This window comes from Mastomys coucha, unplaced genomic scaffold (assembly GCF_008632895.1).
Source record: "Mastomys coucha isolate ucsf_1 unplaced genomic scaffold, UCSF_Mcou_1 pScaffold8, whole genome shotgun sequence".
Lineage (NCBI taxonomy): Eukaryota > Metazoa > Chordata > Mammalia > Rodentia > Muridae > Mastomys > Mastomys coucha.
In genome coordinates, this window is record NW_022196914.1 from 1,357,586 (window position 1) to 1,378,802 (window position 21,217).

General features: G+C 37.5%; 1 protein-coding gene across 3 annotated transcripts in view; it reads left to right on the forward strand.

Moving 5' to 3' along the window:
• C6 (complement C6) overlaps window positions 1-21,217 on the forward strand; it is an 83,313-nt gene that overhangs the window by 34,493 nt on the left and 27,603 nt on the right. For all 3 annotated transcript variants that reach the window (XM_031360042.1, XM_031360043.1, XM_031360044.1), the window contains 3 exons: window positions 2,278-2,478; window positions 10,910-11,150; window positions 15,195-15,317. In XM_031360042.1, the coding sequence (XP_031215902.1) occupies window positions 2,278-2,478; window positions 10,910-11,150; window positions 15,195-15,317 (565 nt within the window). The remainder of the gene's footprint in view (window positions 1-2,277; window positions 2,479-10,909; window positions 11,151-15,194; window positions 15,318-21,217) is intronic.

The window sequence follows — 21,217 nt, forward strand, 5'->3', positions numbered from 1 at the left end:
CTTTGTTTAGCTCTGTACCCCATTTTTAATAGGGTTATTTGGTTCTCTGGAGTCTAATTTCTTGAGTTTTTTGTATACATTGGATATTAGCCCTCTATAAAATATTTTATATTATCTACTTGTTTATTCGTGTGTGTGTGTGTGTATGTGTGTGTGTGTGTGTGCGTGTGTGGGTGTGGGTGTGGGTGTGGGTGGGTATGTATAAGAAAGACACCATGTACATACCACAAGTTGCAATCAGAGGACAGCTTTCATAGTTGCACCTTGTGGGTCTCTGAACTTGAACCCTGTCTTAGTGTCCTGATGCTGTGAAGAGACTCCATGACTAGGGCAACTCATACAAAGAAAGGCATTTAATTTAGGATAGCTCCCAGTTCAGAAGTTTAGAACATTGCCATCACGGTGGCATGGAGACATCCAGGCAGACTTGGTGCCAGACAGGTAGCTGAAACTTCTACATCTGAATCAGCAGGCAGCAGGAAGAGAGAGACACCATGCCTGGGTTGAGCATTTGAAACCCCAAAACCCACTCTCTTGTGACACATTTCCTCCAGCAAAGCCACACCTCCTAATCTCTGTCAAGTAGGGCCACTGTCTAATGACCAAACATTCAAATATATATGGAGGTCATTGTAATTCAAACCACCACAAACCTGTTAAGCTATCTTGCTGTTAAGCCCCTAATATCTTATTCTTTAAGCTCATACAGAGTGTAAAAATTACAGTCTAGGCTTTTTAAAGAACCTGTGAATAAATCTACACAGCTATATTTATATGCATATAATCTCTAATAGTGTGATCTTATTATTTTGTAATTGACTAGGAGGTTCGTTATGTGAGCATTTCAGATGCTAACAATTACATTCTGTGGTTTCTAAAAGCAACACTGAGATGTTGGTTATGTCATCATCATTGAGCAGTCATCTTTTGCAGCAGGGTTAGTTTCCCTTCTTTTCTAGGCTAATTTTGAAAGTTGTTTAATGCAACATGTGATTTGTGTCTCAGTGGATTTTATTTATGAGTATTTAAAAGGTTTTTCTATTGCTGACCAGACAAGATAGTTCTCGTTCATTTTGAGTAATTTTAATCAATATTATCCTTACTGTTGTGACAATAGCAAAGGCTTAAGTTCCTGAGACATGACCCAGTTTTACTCTTTGCTTAAGTGGGTTTCAAAGTTGTCTTGTATCTCAGAGGCATAACCAATAGGTGATAAGAAAAGAGAGTCTAGCTAGGGTCATGCCCCACCCTCTTTTAGATCTCTGAAATATAATATAAATCAAATCTCACAATACACTGAAGTCATTAGCAGTCTTTAAAATTGACCTCATTGCTGGCAATATCATAAAGAAATGTTTTACTTTGTATAATTAGAGATGCAAAAGTACAACAAAAGTTGAAGAGATATCTCTGTGGTTAAGAGCATTAGCCATCCTTGTAGGGAAGTTAAGTTTGGTTCCTACTGCCACAGGATAGCTTGTAGCAGAATTTCCCCCCAATTACTTTAAATACTAATACAAGAAGAAGCTTGTGATTGGACAGTGGAAAAGGAAGGCAGACTGAGAATTTTAGAGAAGAGGAGATTCAGAGAGAGGAGAAAAAGAGAAGGAGAAGACGAGATAAGATGGAACCTATAGGAGAGGAAGAAGAGCCAGAACCACACAGTCCTGAGAGCCAAGAGTATTGGAGATTTCTTAGATAGATGATTAAATATTAAGTGGGGTGCATTTGTCCCATCTAGCTGTCAAGCATGAGATAGGCGGTTGCTGCATGGGGTTAGTTAGACATGGAGGCAGCAAGATCGCTGCAGCAAGAGAATAGCCAGCTCTAGCATGGAATGTGAATTATTTAATATTTCCCACAATAATAGCTTATGACTAGTTTCTGCAGGCATCAGGTACACAAGCCGTGTGCAGGCATACACACAAAATGCTCCTATGTATAACATTCTGAGGGTAGCCCTCGCTGCTTATCCTCTTTCAAGTCTCTGGTTCTGTATTCTTTCCTTAGTTGAGATGCTCGAAATATAGTCTTTCTGGGTCTATGTTGATCTGTTATCCCATGAGTAGTGCATCCATCAAACTGTGCTCTCTCCCTAACTAAACTATTAACTCTCTGGGTGTAAGGATTAACAGACTCTTGCTCTCCAGTACTATGAGATGGGTAATGACTACTTGTTGACTGCTGAATGGATGAATGATCATTGTGTGAGGTGAGAGCAAGTAGCTCTGTTGTGTATTCCCCATGTCTTATTTCATATGCACTTTGCTGGATCAGGTACAAACTATGGAAGATGACTTGAAAACAGATTTCTACAAAGATTTAACTAATCTTGGAAAGAATAAAAATGAAGCCAGTTCGTCCTCGGGACAGCAGAAAGATTCTTTCTATGTACCGATTTTTTATTCCTCAAAGAAAAGTAAAAATTTCCAACGTAACTCTGACTTCAAAAAAGCCATTGAAGCCTCCTACAAGAAGGTAAGGGAAATAGTTGATTTGTTCTTTCTTCAAAATGAATACCTGACAAAGCAATCAAGCAACAAGAAGCTGAACATTTCTGAATCAGTAGGATACCTAATAGATGCTTAAATATACTCTTTTCGTAACTCTCAGCTTAGTACTAAAGACGTGCTGCATGGGAGTTGCTCTTGTTTGATTTTCAGTTTGCTGTCCCAGGTTGTGGTCAATATGGATTGTTTTCAATAAATTTTAAGGCTCATTTTTATTTTCATATACATGTATGTATGCATGAATAAGTATATGCCATGTGTGTGTAGGCACCCACAGAGCCAGCAGAGGGGTTGAGGTCCCCTCAAACTGGAAGTACAAATAATTGTGGGCTACTGGATGTGGATGCAGGGACCAAGCCCAGGTCCTCTAGAAGAATAGTCAAGGCTCTTCGCTGCTGGTCCTTCTCTCCACCCCGCAAAAGGGCTATCTTTTATTAAGTGTTTGGAAGTTATACAAAGTAAAGGGTTTCATTATGATGCTGCCAATGATGGGGATATTTTTTAGACTACTTGTGATATTAATGTATTTTCTTTGCTTTAAAAAAAATCTTTCGAGACTTTCACATATGAGCATTGTATTTATATTGTTTCTACCTTTTCTTCTAACTCCTCCCTTGCCTCTCCACTCTTTCTGAAATGTAATACCTTTTCTTCATTATTTATTGTTACACACACATAAACAAACACACAGACACACACACTTAACTTAATGAGTCTATTTACTGTTGCTCACATGTACATGTGTTTAGAGCTAACACCTTGAGATTTTGTAATCTATTGGGTGATTCGTCCCTGAAGAAAACTGATTCTTACTTCCTCAGCAGCCGTTGATTGCCTGTACATCTTCATCTAGGGGTAGGAGCTTGCGAAATCTATCCCTCTTCACTCTGACATGTTTACTGGTGTAGTCATTATGCAGATCTTGTTTAGGTAACCATATTGTTGAGACTTCACTGGTTGAAATTCCCATCATGTTTAAAGGAGTTTTCTTAAAATTATGCATTCATTTAGTGTGTGTGCATGTGTGTACATTTCATATGTGTGCATGTACTCACCCTACAATATGTCTGTGGAGGTCAGAGCATCACTTGTTAGAGTTGATTCTCTATTTCTATTATGTGACTCTCAGGGATCAGCCTCAGATCATCAGGCTTGCCTTAACTAACTGAACATGTTTCTTATCAATGACATATAATAACTTTTGTCTTTTTATGTAATCTGTTTCAGACTTTCTGTAGACATAGACACTCCCTTCTTTTAATCTACTAATTCAAACTATCTTGGGATCTGGTCTTGGATCAAATCCCCAGATCACCTTGACAAAGCATCCACGCCTATACATAATTGTCTAAAAGGATAGAATAGAGAGGAAAAGAGATGAAGATGCTGAAAACATGTAGGTGACATGCAGGTGATGACATGACTTTGAGATAAATTCTACAGAGTTATATATAAATGTTTTAAACATACTAGAGAGCACACATAAAAAGTATTTTCTGTAGATAAAAAGCTAGTTTTTATCTTAATAGTCTTTCCCAAAGTCAAAACATTTGGGGCTATTTACAGATTAAAGTATATGAAATTGCTACTTTTCAACCATTCTGCCTTAGAATTGTCACCCTTGTATAGCTCAAGACAATATCAAGATGGATATAGACGATAGAGTCCATCTGAATAGAGGATTCCTTATTCTGGTCCATCTATGGAGAAAATGCTACTGTGACCTTCCTTAGTCTGCAGATACTGAGATACACCAAAGACTTGTGAAGTAAAGGGCAGGCCCTTCAACTTAGCCTAATATGTGTTGTTTTCTTTTGTCAGTCTCAGATCTGAATAAGCATTCATTGGGCAGAGATCTCTTCAGAGCAAAATAATAATTGTATGAGGCTTGGTGGTTAACTCATTTACATTAAAAAGCTGAAACTATAAAATACAATTCAAGCACAGCATAGAAAGATCTCACATATTGATGAAATGTGCTAATATTGCTTAATATCCTGGTATAATGTCACTTCTTGGTCTAAAATTGCTGGTTCCAGCCATAGTACAGTGGTAATGTATCATGTCTGTGCTTCTCTTATGTTGAGCTATCAGAGTTGCGTGTATGCTTCCAATGATTTAGTCTGTAAACTATGAATATTGAACCTCCAAAGGCTTACATTAAGGATACGTGTTTCTTAATAAAAGCACACAGATACTCCAAGTTTGAGGGCTGTTTGACAAAATTCAAGTGTTAAAGTTCAGAAATAGAATTCATAGGCATCCAAAGAGACATAAACTTCCCAAAACAACAAACTTTCTCTGCCTTGTTCACTTGTAAAACAAGTGCAACTGACACAACTGTATAAGTTTAAATTGAAGAAAAGAACATAGGAAGGGAAGAGACCTGAATGGGAAAGAGAATGATAGCTCCTTTTCAACTTTGCAATGTTTTTGGTTTTTGCATTAGCAGCTTTTTGATTTTATAATTATAGCATGCAGGAAAATGGCTGTTTTATAATTAACAGGTACAATAGAATTGTTTTTGCTAAAACACGGTAGTTATTCTGTAACCATCGCTTATATAACATAATTTGTTAAAACCAGGAGATCAGATAAAATGCATAACTTGTAAACATAGCATATCTGAATATGTTCACAAATGCCAGTAGTTACATGGGAGAATGCAAAGGAGTGAGATTACAACACAGTATCAATTGTTTAATTTTGAATTAACCTACATAATAAGGAGTGAAAAATTAACATATGTGTTTACAAAAAAGCCAAGAATAAAAAAGACTTCACACTTTTGCATATGTGCCCCAACCCTTTGGTGTTCAGCAGGGACCTAGGACAGGGAAGAGACCCTGAGGCAAGACAAGAGACACGAAGAATGAGAGCAAGACAGGTGTCTTATCAAGCTCTGAAAACTTTGCTTCAGGGATGGCAATATAAGCATAAACAAGAAGAAGCTTCAAGGAGTGGGGAAGAACACCAGGGCCTTTCTGAAGGCCAAGTGGCACTCTTCAGTTCTCTGGAACCAGCAGTCACAGTGTCTTCTACACCCACATATATTTTTACTGTTAGACTACACAAGTTCTCTCAGGGCTGTATGTGTAAGCTAATAAATTTCCACAAGGCCATGGTTAAGGCCATAGCACCTGGCATCTCCTCCCTCTTTATTATTTTTAAATATGATATCTAAAAGAGTGAACCAAGGTTACCAATAGTTGCCTCATCCTTGAAGGAATGGGCATTAACCAGAGGGGGGGAGCATTGACCTGATTCCTCCCGTGGGTCGGATTACCATTATGTCCCACAGTCATGGCTCTTGGTATCTTCTGGGAAGGGGAGGCAGAGCCTTAGAAAATCCTTAGGATAAGGTTAAAGAACAGATACCAACCTCCTTGCAAACCAGGTTTGTCTCACGGGGAATTCAGAGAACTTCTGAAGAGGACCTTCCCCTGCGGTGCTTAGCCTTGCAGCCCACACTGGTGCCCATACTGGATTTATTTTATCCAGATATGCAGCTCCTACAGGAGAATTGTCAACCTCAGGTTCGGCAAGCCCTCTATCAGCCAAATCAAGCCTATGATAACAAATTTGCAAGGGTCTTGATGCCATAGAGTCAATCTGCTGTTTTATAAAATCAGTAATTTTGTTAAAAATGAAAGCCCCAAGGTTACTAATAATAAAATGCTTACTAAAGGTACAAGGAGGGGCATCAAGAGGTGAACATGGAGGACTTTCACCAATTATCAGCAGTGGCTGATAATTAAAACAGTTTTTTTCTGGAGCTCCAAATTAAGTTTGTGTAACTGTTGGACCCAGTTTCCACTAAGCCAGACTTATATAAAAACAGCATTCTTCTTTCAGAAATAAACAGGTGTCACCCTTCTCAGAGGTAAGCAAATCAAGTTCTCGATTCTGTATGGCAACTTGGGCGAGGGAAGTTATTTGTTTCTGTAAAGAAGCTAATGATTCAGCAGAGGCTTCCACTGCCAATGTAAACTGTTGGGATAGTTTGGAGTGGTAAGGAGAGAATGGGCTAACACCCCTCCCGGCCAAACCACAGTCACAACAGAAGTTGCCAAGGAGATGCAGGCCACTAAAGGGAGGAAAACAGCTCGCTTCACTTTGGTATCTGAGGGGTTATTCTGGCTCAAATACTCAGAAGAAGTTAGAAAGGTCAACTGAGGAACTAGGGTCACAGGAAGACACAACAATTCTTTATCTATGTTTTTGGCTTAGCAAAACTAGAGCATAAGCACCCATAGCTGTGTCTACCACACTATGGAGGCACTAGTTCCCAATTCATCGTAATTAATTTCTCTATTGATAGTGAAATTTCCTCCAGCAGGCACATCCATCAACTAGTGTTGTTTACCATTACCACAACTTCTAGGCCTTCTTGTTGGATGTAAGCTTCTAGGCCTTACTGTTGGATGTAAAAAGGGGTGGGTCAGGGACGTAGGCCTAATACAGCTTCTCTATCATCATTGTCAGGGCACTCAGCAAGCTCACAAGTCAACATGTCACACCAATCACTCTGGGAGCTAGCAAGCTCTTACAGTGTTCTGTGGAAAAAGCACAAACATTCCCTCTTCCCCACACTCAGAGAGTTCCTTGGCATCGAAATTTTAAAATTTTTGTGGTATACTAAGATATGATTCCCCTTTTTTGTTTTTTTTTTAAAGCCAATTTTTCAGAGTACCATGCACACGTTTAACAATTCCTTGCCCCAGAGAATTATATGAAGTCTCAGTAATATGGGTAACATTAGATTGCTGACAAAACATCTCAAATGTTTGAATAGGTAGTGGAACTTTAATAGTTCCATTATCTGTTTTAATCTGATTAGGAACATCAAACATAGAAAAATAATGTAGGCAATGAAACATTACATTTTTAGCTGTTTTTCCTGTTAAGGCAATTGCAACTAGAAAGCCTGAAAAGGTATCAATAGTCACATGTGCATATTTTATTTTTATATTTTTATTCTTACATCAGAAATGTAAGTATCCATTTGCACTAATTAAGAATAAATTCTCGCTGGGCGGTGGTGGCGCACGCCTTTAATCCTAGCACTTGGGAGGCAGAGGCAGGTGGATTTCCGAGTTCGAGGCCAGCCTGGTCTACAGAGTGAGTTCCAGGACAGCCAGGACTACAGAGAGAAACTCTGTCTCGAAAAACCAAAAAAAAAAAAAGAATAAATTCTCAAGAAGTCACATCATTATGTGGTACAGGTAAAAACTGAGGACACTGAGAACAAATCTTTACAATTTGACATGCACATTCTCTAAAATTACTAAATTATTATCCCACGCCATTACTATTTTGATGATGTAAAGAATGAGATTATATGGCCAATTGTTGTTGTGTAAGGCCTATAATCTGCCTGGGATACAAATCTGCTGTGGCATTGCCTTAAGGGGTCTTGTCCAGGCAGTCTAGGATGAGTTCTTAAATGTCCAAAGACAGTCCTTTAAAGGAACAGTAATTTCTCTTAACTTGAGTTGTATATGTATATACAATTGCAAAATTTGAGAATTAGCAATATCTTAAAAAGGAACAATTTTAAGCAATTGTAAACCCTGCTATATTTATATTGGATATCAGTATATAAATTAAAACTTTGATTTTAGCACGTTAAAAAATGACTACAGCACGTAGTTCAATTATTTGTGTTGAAATAGAGAGAAACTCATGAGAATAAACATGTAATCCAGTCACATATACTTTTCTCCCATAGAAGTGCTGTAGATAAATACAGTAGACGTATTCTTTATGGGATGCACACATAAATTTACAGGAAATATATTATCAATTTGCTATGTAATATGCCAAATATCAATCAATATTTGGCAATAACCAATTTAATGGCTATTTGAAACAAGGAATAGATGTCTCATCAGGTTTTTAAGACATTCTTTCCAAAATACTTTCATGATTTTACCCCACAATTCTTTATTAACACCACAACAGCTTCATAACAGGACGTTAAAACTTTACTTGGAGATGAAGAAAGATGAATCCACATTAATGTTCTTTTTTGCCAAAGAATTGCTGTGGGCACATTGAGTAACAATAACTAACATTTGATTAAAATTGTAATTGATAACAATTGATTACAGAAGCTTTCTCTACTTTCTGCAAAAGCTCTTTGTCTCTTACCAGTAAATTTGCATCCCCCTTGACAATATCTAACAAAAGCTTATGTCTTCATTTGGTGAGCATAAGGTAAGGTCTTAGTCAATAAACATCCCCTGGAAGCTTTTGAAAATAATTTGAAGTAAACAAATCATCTTTTCTTTGTTGAATTTTCTGTACCACATATTCTAGGATATAACTGAAGCCCCAAATATTGAAAAAGATATTGTTTCTGAAACTTTTTCTGGAGCAACAACTACTCCAAAATTTTTAAAGCTTGTGGTATAAGAGCAAAGGTAATAAAATTTCTTCTTAGAGGGATTAGATAATAAACATACACTGAAAAATTCAAAGTCCTGTCCAGGCTCAAAGATTATACCTCCTGCAGTGATGATAAATTCTAGGGGAGCAATTCTCTGTCTATGCCTCTAATTTTTGGACAGTTTTTTCTAGGATGATTTATACTTAAAACATTCCTTATCACCTCAGTGCTGTGAAAGTATTGCTTGTATGTACTATAGTCCCCAGCAAGACAGCAAACATAGCTAGACTCTGATTGTATGAGAGTCAAATTTTTGCACAAAGACAAATATATCCAGATAAGTCTGTCTTTGCTTTGTATGGCCAGATGGCTGCAGAGAGCTGCATTAATGTTCTCATAAGATAATTGTGTAACAAAAGGAACCCTTTCTTGAGTGTCTCCAAAAATTCTACTAGCTGTTTTTGGTAGTACAAACTCCTGGAAACAGTTTATCAGAACCCTGTTTGATACCAAATAAATTCTCACGGAGATCTCCTTTCTAACCTTGGGGGATTAAATTTTGCTTCTACCACTGTATCCAATAAAGCTTGTTTTTAAAAGGGGCAGCAGGCCCATTCTGGCCACAGTTCTTTTTAACTATTATTACTCTTGCAATCATCCTAATTTCAAAATAGGGGTGAGTTAAGAATCCTGAGCTTGCAATCAAACTGCAAACTGCAGCCAATGGAACACTGACAATTTGAACCATACTTTTTAAGTTTCTTTTGTAATATTAAGGCATAACCATAACTTTGACAAACAAAATCCAGTTTTAAACAATCCATTCTTTTTAAAATAAATACCAAGAGCATTACTTTCATGTACAAAGTTTGGCTGCCAGTTCGTACATATGAATGCATGATACTGCAGCTTTAAATGCTTCATTGAAGAGACATTGTAAATCTTACCCTTTATAAGTCTAGTTTCTAGGACAAGAATTGTATAAATATTATCCCAATTTAGAAGTATCTGTAAAGGCCTGTTTTCCTGGGCTGTTTTATGTCACGTGTTGTTGTTTAGAATGACTCTAATCTTGAGTTACCCATTTTAACTTTCTGTTACCAATGTTACAAGCAAAAAGCTGTTGTCCCCTTTAAGAGCGGCTTGTGTAGACAATCAGGCTCTAGCGGGGCTTTTTCAGTTGAGCTTGACTTCCAGCTACAGTGCAGTGAGGAGGCTTCAAGCAGGGGAGAAGATCCCTGGGGGTTTTCTGAAGGCAAGGTGGCAATCTTCAGTCTCTGGAACCAGCAGTCACAGTGTCCTCCACACCCACAAATATTCTTACTGTTAGACTACACAAATTCTCTCAGGGCTGTATGTGTAAGCTAGTAAATTTCCACAAGGCCATGGTTAAGGCCATGGCTCCCTGCACATATGGCTATCAGAGACAATATAAAGAATTTGTTTAATTTCATTACTTAGTGATGGAGAATGTGGTATTCTTTGGCTTTAAGAGTATGAAATGTCACTGGGGCACATTTCCTCAATCTGGCAATAGACAATTAAAGTCTACAGAATTTAATGCTTCTTTGTGTTTAGTGAATATCGCCTTAGTACTTCAGTTGAATCTTTACATAATCTTTTTTACTTTTGTTTATTTGCATTAGGGCATTGAAAATAAAATCCCACTGCTGGTACAGCTATGCCCTGACAGTCAGAAAGACTAGTGTCTCTGATCACTGCTCTCTTCCTTGCTAGAGAATGCATACCAGAAGCATGTGGTGTACATTATTGAGGTAGTCCCATCTATTTAGTACTTTGAACATCGAAGGGAAAAGATACTGGAGTGCAGCCTGAAGATTATAGCTTATATGTGAGAATGCTAAATACAGTTGAATTATTTAATATCCTGTGGTAGGAGTGGGGATAATGAGAAGTTAATGACATTTAAAGAATCACTCCTCAAGTTTCCATTATCTCCGTCTCCATTTCATTATTTTTCTTCTTATGCTTTACCCATTTTCCTTAGGATTCTAGCTTTGTCAGGATCCACAAAGTGATAAAAGTCTTAAACTTCACAATGAAAACAACAGACCTGCAGCTTTCAGATGTCTTCCTGAAAGCCCTTGTCCACCTGCCTTTAGAATACAACTCTGCTGTGTACAGCAGGATATTTGATGACTTCGGGACCCACTACTTCACCTCAGGCTCTCTGGGGGGCAAATATGACCTTCTCTACCAATTCAGCCGCCAGGAGCTACAGAACTCAGGTGTGTGAGCTTTGGTTAATTTGGTCTGGTCACTAAGAAGGGAGATGCTAGCCAATACCAAAACAAGAACAGAGTTCCCTAAATGTTATATAATTTACATATAATATTTTATAGCAAATAACTATAATGATTTATAGCAAATTCAATATCATTTTTTCTGTTTTAATTATTTTAAGTAGAGACCAGTGGTATAAAAGAATAATCAGAGATTTGACAAGAAACTAAGTTAATATAGGCTAAATATTCATAACTATTGAAACTTCCAAACAAGTTCAAAGTATTTTATTTTAAGAAAGTTTTCAATGTTGTATCCTAAAGAACAGAGCAAATATTTGAGCTTATATACAAAATTGCAATATATTAAGCATCTTGGTTTCTTGGGTTAAAATTTCAAATACTAATTATCACTGTTATTATATGTATAAGATCTTTGGATTACTTTGCTTTCAGACACATGTGTGAAATGAAACAGTACCCTTGTGATGATCTCTTATGTGCCCCTTGAGATAAAACCTGGGAAACAATGATAATCAGACAACAACTCATAAATTCACCAAAATAAGAAAAGCATTATTCATCACTAATTTTTTGTACAAAAAGATGTAGACATTCATTTAAAGAGACAGTAGCAGACCAGAAGTGGGGCGAGTAGTTCTCAGTTCTTATGTCTCATTATAGAGAATACTGATGTGTAATATGCGCTGCTCTGAGTTCTTCCAAACCATGAGCTTCTTGGTCTGCATCCTAATAAAAGGAATGAAACAAATGGCAGTACAGGTTTTCAGTAAAGGCATTATAAAATAAATGGTATAAAGCTATGGTGCAGATAACGCCTCATGACGCACTATCTACAGTGCCTGTCCATTCCATTATATTTTAACCATTCTTTATATTGAAGCATGGCTTACATGATGTATTGGGTACATCCCACCACTAAAAATGGCATCAACATTATCACTGTGCAGAAATGGTTAGAAGAAACCCCTAGTCCTTGCCTTGATTTCATCTGGCCTGCAGAGGAAATTATTCTGGCTACTGCTGCTGTACCATAGGCAGTGAGTTCCCATTTGATGACTGTTCTTATTATGCATTCAGACCAAAGCCTCTTAAGTCTTAGAGACTAGATTGAAGAACTGTGTGAGTCTTCAGGCAATTACCCATTATTTCAGAAGTTGAAGGTCTGTAACCAAAATGGAGAAGTGACAAGCTCTGCTTTCTTCCTAAAACATTCTCACCTTCAATCTCTTCCTCTATAAACAGAGGTAGAGATTGATCAATACAGAGTGAAACAAACAAAGGTTGAAATGTGATAGGAAACTAAAATTATATATAAAATTAATATGTACATATTCATTATACATGTATTCTTAGACATCATATACACCAGATATATACACAGATATACATATTCACTATATATAGTATTTACAGCATACATATGCATGTGGATATATCTCATATATCCAATAACATTGTGTTCAATTATAATTTGAACATTTTCATTCAGAAAAGTTTTGAGCTTTACTAGTATCATGTTACAATCTTAATTACAAGGAAAGTGAAGCACACTGGGCAGAACCAATATTAAATGGATGGAATTCTCCAAAGGGCAGCCTTTCCCACTTTCATACCCTCCCTAAATAAACCTTCTCTTTTTTTCTCACTTTCTTTTCCTTGTTTTCTTGTCTAGAAATGAGATTAAAAGCAGACTAAGTGGAAGGTGTTATGAGGCTTTGTTTAATAGCAATTATGCCTATTGCCATCGTTCTTTAAAGTAGCTTGGATGTTCCATAGTGGCTTCTCCCTCGAGAAGAATGCAATGAAATCAAACTGTGTTTGATTGCTCGCTTTGCTCTTTCACTCCTCTGTTGGTCAGTGCCCCCATCAGTATGGCAACACCTTGCAAGAAAGTAAGTGGTACTTCAGTGTACACCATGAAAGAATTTCGGAGTTATAGTAAACTGTAAACATTGGCGATATTCTAAACAAGGTAATTTTTAAAGTCCTTTCGTAAGGAAGTCATGGTCTACTCTGAATTTGAGAAAAAGGAAAAACAATCACCTCACTATTTCTCAGCAATGGTTTTCTTTTATTTGTAAGCCTTTACTGTGTATTAGTAAAACATAAAAACAAAAAATCTTAGTTAAAAAATCTGAGCATAGTATTTTGATGAGTCCTGCCAATTTGCTCATTCAAAACAAGCTGAAATGCAACTCAGGAAATGACTCATCCCTCTACCCTATCCTCAGTTAATATGTGCAAAGACCACACAGTGTACTATTTATGAGGACAAACAGGAACACATAGAAAGTCACCGGTGAGACCTTGATCATAGTACTATTGACTCCATGGGCCAGAGTCACCCTTCACTTCTTTAAAGATTCACACATGGCCCTCAAATATATGAAGTTAACTTTGCCCTTAGGTAAATTGTTGTGTTATAATCAATTTGTCACATAAAATTTATTTCTAACTTATAAACTTTAAAAAGCAAATATAAGAATAAGAAAAACATTTGTATACTGTAGTTGCAGTAAAGCAGTATAATTCCTTCAAATTTTGACTTATAAAAACAATGTTATCAGATATCCATACTTATTCTTCAAGACTAAATGAAATAACCATCATTTTTTATTTGTTAGAGTTGAAAATGTAAATAGAGACTTTCAAACTATATTTTTACTTCTAATAACATGTACCTTCAAATGGGTCAGACTTAAAACATAAAAAGTAAGCAAAAATTGAAGAATATTGACCTCGCTCACATCTGCCCACCTCTCCCCTGAGAAATCTGTGCCTTCATGTCTTCATCAGACTTGCTCTGATGTCTACCTAAAGCTCTCACTCTAAGTGTGCCTGAGCATTAAAACCTGCAGCCATAAGTGCCGTAATTTGATAAAGCCTTAGCTTTAAAGGGGTTAAGAGCTGGTATCACACCTTCTGTCCCATGCAGTCAGATGTCTTGGAACGCTGTGAAGAAAATAGGAAGCATCAATTTCCTTCACATTATCACAGATAAGTAGTACAAACTCTACCTTTGAGTACACTAGTCCTGTCTGTCTGTGCTGTCCCAGCCTCACAGACTCAGAAGTCAGTAAGCATGCTTACAGGCATTGTGATGGAAGTGCTCAGGTATTCAAGGTGTCAAAAGCTTTAACAATGGATGATAAGAAATTTGGTAAACAGTTGGGGTTGGTAAAGATCTTCTAGTGGAATGGTTTTAGCCTCAGAGTATTAGAGCTTTCACATGATGTATAAGATAGCAGAGAGCCACCCAATGAAAGCATTTCTGGAGATCCTGGAAGATGTTAATTACACCTCCCGACCTGAACAGACAGGAATTAGGTAGTATTGCCTCCTTTGAGCCAACAGGGAAATAAGATCAAATATAGATTTGAATTCAGATAAGGAGACAATACAGCCAACAAAGAGTCTGAAGAGGTCACTGGTCAAGAATTTAGAATTTCTATTAAAATAAAAAGGGTTGGGGAGTGGAGACACAATGAGTAACCAAATCGGGGAGGCGGGGGGGGGGGGGGGGGGGGGGGGGGGGGGGGAGAGCCTAAATAAATACGAAAGTGAGTGGTGAGTGACAGACAGGTGGCCAAGATTCACACTTGAGATGGTGCACAAGCCAAGTGGCTTACATCTCACAAAAGCAGCTACAGGTCCAAAACATGCATCATAGTGAGAAGCAGACTTGATGTCCAGGGCAGAAGCTGTGCACAGCAGTAAGGAAAATCCTTACAATCCATTGTGTACTGTGACAACAAGGATGGGCTGGGAGAGACAAGAGCCCCATAGGATGGACTACAGTGGTCTCACAGATGCATCAAAAGTGAAGACTCACAGAATCTCTTCCATTTACAATTTCCTCAGGAGCCATGTGGGACTAAATCTCAGAGCAAAACAGCCTATTAGAGCTAAGCAGGACAAAAGCCGGTGAGCGGACCCAGCCCTGAGAGCAGCCAGAGCTGCATGGTCCACTTCCTTGAATTCTCAACGGTGCATTTTCAGAGGCGTTTGCTTGTGTTTGTTTTTCAGGTTTAACAGAAGAAGAAACTCGAAACTGTGTCCGGTATGAAACAAAGAAACGTTTCTTCTTATTTACAAAAACATACAAGGAAGACCGGTGCACCACAAATAAGCTGTCTGAAAAATACGAAGGTAACAGTGTTCCCTAGGCCCATTATCCAGTGTGTGCTGAGACTGCCCGTCATTTAACCATATTGCACATGACTTTTGTGTCTTCATTTATATTACTTGTCAGCTTCAAAACATATGCTATGAGGGAAGGTATAAATAAAAAAAATATATCATCGGCACTGCTTAAGAAGTAGGCAGGGCTAAGGTATTCTTTTTCTTATTCTTTCAATGTTCAATTCAATGAACAGTATATTGATTTTTCTCATAAGGAGAACTCTATATCAGGCATTGGAAAGTAGGTATGACCAGACATCCCCACTAAGAAACTTAGAAAGCAAAGATATGCAGGTAACTAAGCATTAAAAAGATAGATTTATAACAAGAATACTGGAATTCATGCCACCTGTTGCCACAAAGGCACATACGCAGACATAGGAATTGAATTTTTAAGTTCTACTTTATTCAGACCTGTGATCTGGGAAGCGAAAAGACTGGCATGTTGTTGGAAGCTGTATTACACCTCACCAGCAAAGATTATAAGAATGAGGGAAATGGATACAGCAACTACAAGAGGAGCCAATTATGCCAGCACTCAGTCCCGCCCTTTGGTCACATGGTCATCCGTGCACTATTCCCTCATTTTCTGAAGGTCTGGACCCAGAGCCTTCTAGGAACACTGAGTTTAGTTAGGGTTTGCCTGATTCAAGCGTGGACTCAGTCTGGGGTATCTGGGCTGAAAGGTAGAACAGGGAGCTTAACTCAGAACGCACCAGTCATTGACAATGTGACGTTAAAAACGAGTGTGGGCTGACTCCGTTTTATAATACTCCATCTTAGGAAAGCAGCTTTATAATGCAACATATGAAAGGGGCCCTGTGGTCTTGTCCCTTGTTACCTCCCATTATCTTGTATTTATAAGATTGTAATGTGCCATGGGTGGCATCCTGAAGCTATGCAACTGGTTGAGAGTCACCATAACTTCTTATCTGCAAGGCAATTCTCTGGCATAATTTTGCACATGGAAGCACACACATGCACATATAACTTAATGCTAACATTTTTAAGCACCTCTATGTCTGAAACAAATATCATAAACAGAATAAAAATAGAAGACAAGATTAGAAAACATTTAGTTATTGTCAGGCAACCATGTGTGAAAACCATTTCTCCAGAACCTCTTGGCTTTAGCTTGTTTTTAAAAGACTGACACAAAAGACTCCATTCTTTTCTTAGCCTTTAGAAAAGTTCTCCCTATGGACCTCAGGCTGTCTTCTAACTCATTAACTACTGGTTTAACTTCCTAAGTTGGAGGACTAGAGACTAGTGCTACTATGCATAGTATAAACATTTTGATTCTGGCAATTTCTACTCTTATCCCAGAATAATTTTCTCAAAGACATTATTGATTTATCAGCAATAGTTTGATCTTGATTACACCCTGCTAAAGTGAAACACATCCAGGTTTGTTTGATCTAGTTCCATGTCGTAATACCTAAATTATATTCATGACATAATGTGACAAATTAAGTCACTTGTACATATATTGTTAAACTATAAAGTTTTGTTCTGTTTTTATTTAATTGGGGGGTTATAGAATTTCATACATAAGTGCTATATTTACAATATTTCTACCTTTTTGTATTCCTCCCAACTCCTCCAATGTCCCTCCTCCACCCTCTCTCATATTCATGACCTCTCCTCTATAATTATTATTACATATTTATATATGTATGTATGTGTGTATAATATATATATATATGCATGTGTACATAAAACCTACTGAGCCCATATAGCATTGCTCATTTATCCATCTGTTTAGTGCTAACTACCTTAGGATTATACAACATAGGTGGACACTCAACCCTAAAGAATACTAATTCTCCCTTCTCAGTACCAATTGCCTATAGTTCTTCATCTAGAGATTGAGCCTTGTGAAATGCCCCACCCACCCGGCATGTTGACTGGTGTTATCATTATAAGGTCTTGTTTCCTCAACCATACTGAGATTTTAGGGGTTCAACTTCCCTGGAGGGTCTAGGAGATAGTATCCAGCAGCAGGCACTCTGGTTCTCTGGCTTTTGCAACCTCTCTGGCCTCTTTTCACCAGCATCCCCTCAGCCCTAGTGTAGGATTACATTTGATGTAGGAATTGGGGCTGGACATGCCATGGCCACTTACTCTCTTTTTGGCCAATTGTGGAGCTATGTAATAGCTTCTATCTGTTGCAAAAGGAAGCTTCTTAGATGAGAAGTGGAGTCAAGTTTCTCTGTGGATAGATGGATATTTTTAAGAGGGGAATTCGTTAGATATAAACTATAAAGTTTTTGTTTGCTCTTAGGACTTAGGCAGGCTTTATTGTTATTGGATTTTTAAAGGTTCTTACAAATTAGTTTCCTTGCCTCATAAGCATCTGAGAGTTATAGAGAATACTACATTCTAATAAGAGTTGTCCAAGATAACAGAGATTTCAATGACCTTGTACGGTGAACCATCTTGTCTGAGGAAAAGGAGGGAAAGAGAAAGCCTCAATTCTTTATATTTTCACCTAAATTAGGGTTTTGGATACAAACGGCATCTGCTCTTTGTAGAACTGGGAAGAAAGCAAATGGCTACTTTTTCTTTTCCAGAAAGGCATAAGGACAGTTAGAGTAATTTTTCAGAGCATTCTCCCAAGAGACTGTCATGAGAAATGAAGCCTGTGCCACCCATTCCAACAGTCATAGCTTTGAAATAAATCAAACTGAACTGACTGCACAAAAAGGTGCCCTTAAGAGGCCACAAAGGTCTTAATGGAGAAAAGAGAACAAAATAGGCCTGAAAGCATTTTAAAACCAGAAGCAAGTATGCCCTGGTTCCACCTGGATGTGAGCCTAAGGCCTTACCGCTTTCTCTACAGAGCCAACTTTTCCAATCATCTAAACAACTCATGTTATCTCCTATGCCTTGAAATTATAACTAACTTCTACTTTATATAAAAGTCTTCTCTTCACTTAATAGCCTCCTTGAATGCTACTCATTCTGCTCTAAACACAGGGAAGCTACATCATAGAAACTCCCAAACTCAAAGTTTGCATTCTCACAAGGAATACATATGAGAAGCAAATACAAGTGTTTTGTTGTAATAGCTAATAGAAAATTCTAAATATAGTATTAGAACATATTCCCATTCTTTCTAAATAGTAGAAAAATATAAAATTACCAATGAAATATGAATCTGTCTCTCTGTGTCTTAACTTTTACTTTTGAGTCGTATATAGGACTCTGACTGTTCCCCTTTGGTGATTCCTAGAGCTAGTTTTAATATGCAGTTGCCTGTGCACATGAGCACATGCACATTTGTTGAGGGAACATTGGGGCTCTCTAGCATTAGAGAATGAATTAGATCTTTGTTAGCTTGTTGCTCTTCCATCTCCTCTCATGTACCATCTACCTGCTCTGGTCCCTGTTGCCAAGCACAGGACCTTGTCTAGTGTTGATGATCATTCCTAAGCCTGTGATTATTGAACCCAGAGTCTTGTATAGACAGTTTGTGTCTACACAGCTTGAAGCTATGAAGCTATGAAGATTTCATCATCTTCCTCTAGGATAAGGGAAGTCCAAACTATGTTAAATACATTGCAGATAACTACAAATGGCTTTTAAAAGAAATCAGCACTTTCATGAAACATTAGATGAGAATATCCATACACATACAACTAGAGAAAAATGAGATACAAATTTACTTCCATCAGACTTGTCTAATACACTAAGCCTTCCAAAACTCAATTCAAAGTAATAGCGCCTTCATTCTCCACTGTGGAATACATTAAACCTAAATCTCCATTCATCTTACTGCTCAAAACATTTTTGTCATTTGAAAAAGAAAATGTCATTGTATATATCTATCATTCTATAATTAATATCTTAACTTCCTGCTTTGAGTCATAGGAGGCTTGGCTTTTGATTTTTCATTTAAAAATTAAGAGCTGAACAAATGCTTTTTTCCTTCGGGATACTGATCCTACACAGTGATAACTATTGCCTTCCAATCTATGATTCCCACCAGGTTTAGAAAAGTGTACTTGAGCATTCAAAAAACAATGCTTCCTGTCTTCTCTAACCCAGGGCTATTCATATGTAAAGCCCATGATGTAGCTTGAATCAGGAGAGGGCTGAGGAAAATGGAGTTTAAGAACACAAGCAAAATAATTAATATCAAGAGTTTAACCCAGCATATAAGTATAGAACTCAAGTAGAGACAGAGTGCCCAATGAGGCCCTGAGAACAGAATCATCTCATATGTAAAGCCACCAAGGAAAGGGAACGAGGAGTATTTCTGAACTGCTTAAGCGTTTACTATGCTAACAATGTGATTTTTTACCTTGAGGTCAACCAATCTTGAAATTATAATTTTCAGGAGACAGTCTAGTAGGTACTTCCCGACTACCACATCCATCATGCCTTCCCACAGTTCACACTGTAGCCTACTCCCATGCTATCCCAGGATCCATCACACTGCACCATGTTTACTTCTTTTATTTATTAAGTTTTAAGAGAATCTAGGACCTTGTCACCATTTCTAAGTTCTCTACACTTAGGGAATTACAAATACACATGGCATGCAGAAAGAAAGAGAGAATGAGAGAGGGAAAAGGAGGAAGAGAGAGACGGAATTGGGGGAAATCAACACTGATCAATATCCCCATATCCTAGGCACTATTATGTTGTGTGTGTGAACTACTCTTTTCTAATGTTTAATCAACATGGAGCCTGTGAGGCAGGTATAATTATGACTGCCAGTTTGGATCAGGAAATGAAAGCAGAAAGAGACAAAGTAGTGGATACACACAAACTAATAATAAGTATGTCAATTTGACTTATGTGTAAATTTATAAAATAAAGCTGACTTTTGAAAAGAGCTCTGGTAGAAATTAAACAGTTCTTGCATGCCCCACTAAAATCTTTTAATTCAGTCCTAGTAGAGATTGGCAGTATCCCACTTGCAATCAGGATGATGCTGATAGGAGTCATCATGTTCCATCTCTAAAGTTGAAAACTGTGACAGGATTAAAGGTTTTTTTTTTTCTGAAGTTCTAAGAATTATTAAGTTAAAAGAGACTCGGACTTCTCCAGTAAACTGACATGGTGTGAGCCACAAATAAACAAAGAAAAAAGATTACCAAAAAATATTCACAGACAAAATTGGGCAGTACATTCTGCAGGAAGACAGAGTGGGGGTTGGAGGGAGAGGTGAAAAGGAAAATCAGAAAAGTCAAAACTGTGCTCAGGATGGAAAGTTAACTAATTAACTGATTAATTGATTAATTAAAAGGAAACATTTAAAAGGGATGTTTTCCTAGTTGTGACATATGCTAAACACATTGACTAGATAATACCCTTGCAGACCCCACTGCCTGAATTCAAACTTTGCCTCCAGTATAGATTCACTATTTGACCAATATCAAGAGCTTAATCTTTCCTTGTCTATGGTTTCTCACACACACACATGAAATGAAAATCATAGTAGTATTTAAGTGTGTATCTTGAGAATCCTCATTACGTGAGAAGAACAATATCTGCTCTCTATTAAACACTGAGTTTGTAGTCACTGACTTTGTAGTTGACCGTAGGACACGTGATAAAAGGCTGCTAAAGTTATAACTTCATGACAGAGGGCTTGCCTAGCAAGCAGAGGACCCTGAGTATATTGAAATTAAATTCCTTTAAAAGCCAGTTAATAGTATTCTATTAATGATTTTCATTCTTTAAGATCCCATATCCTAGCATATATAACTTTTATAGAGATTAATCTATTTGTGAAATATGTGGTATCAATCCAAATATTAGCTACATGACAGCCCTGTCAAACATTACAACATCAATATAAGATCGAATATTAATTTAACCTCCCCACCCTGATGTTCAACAAAAATAAATACAAA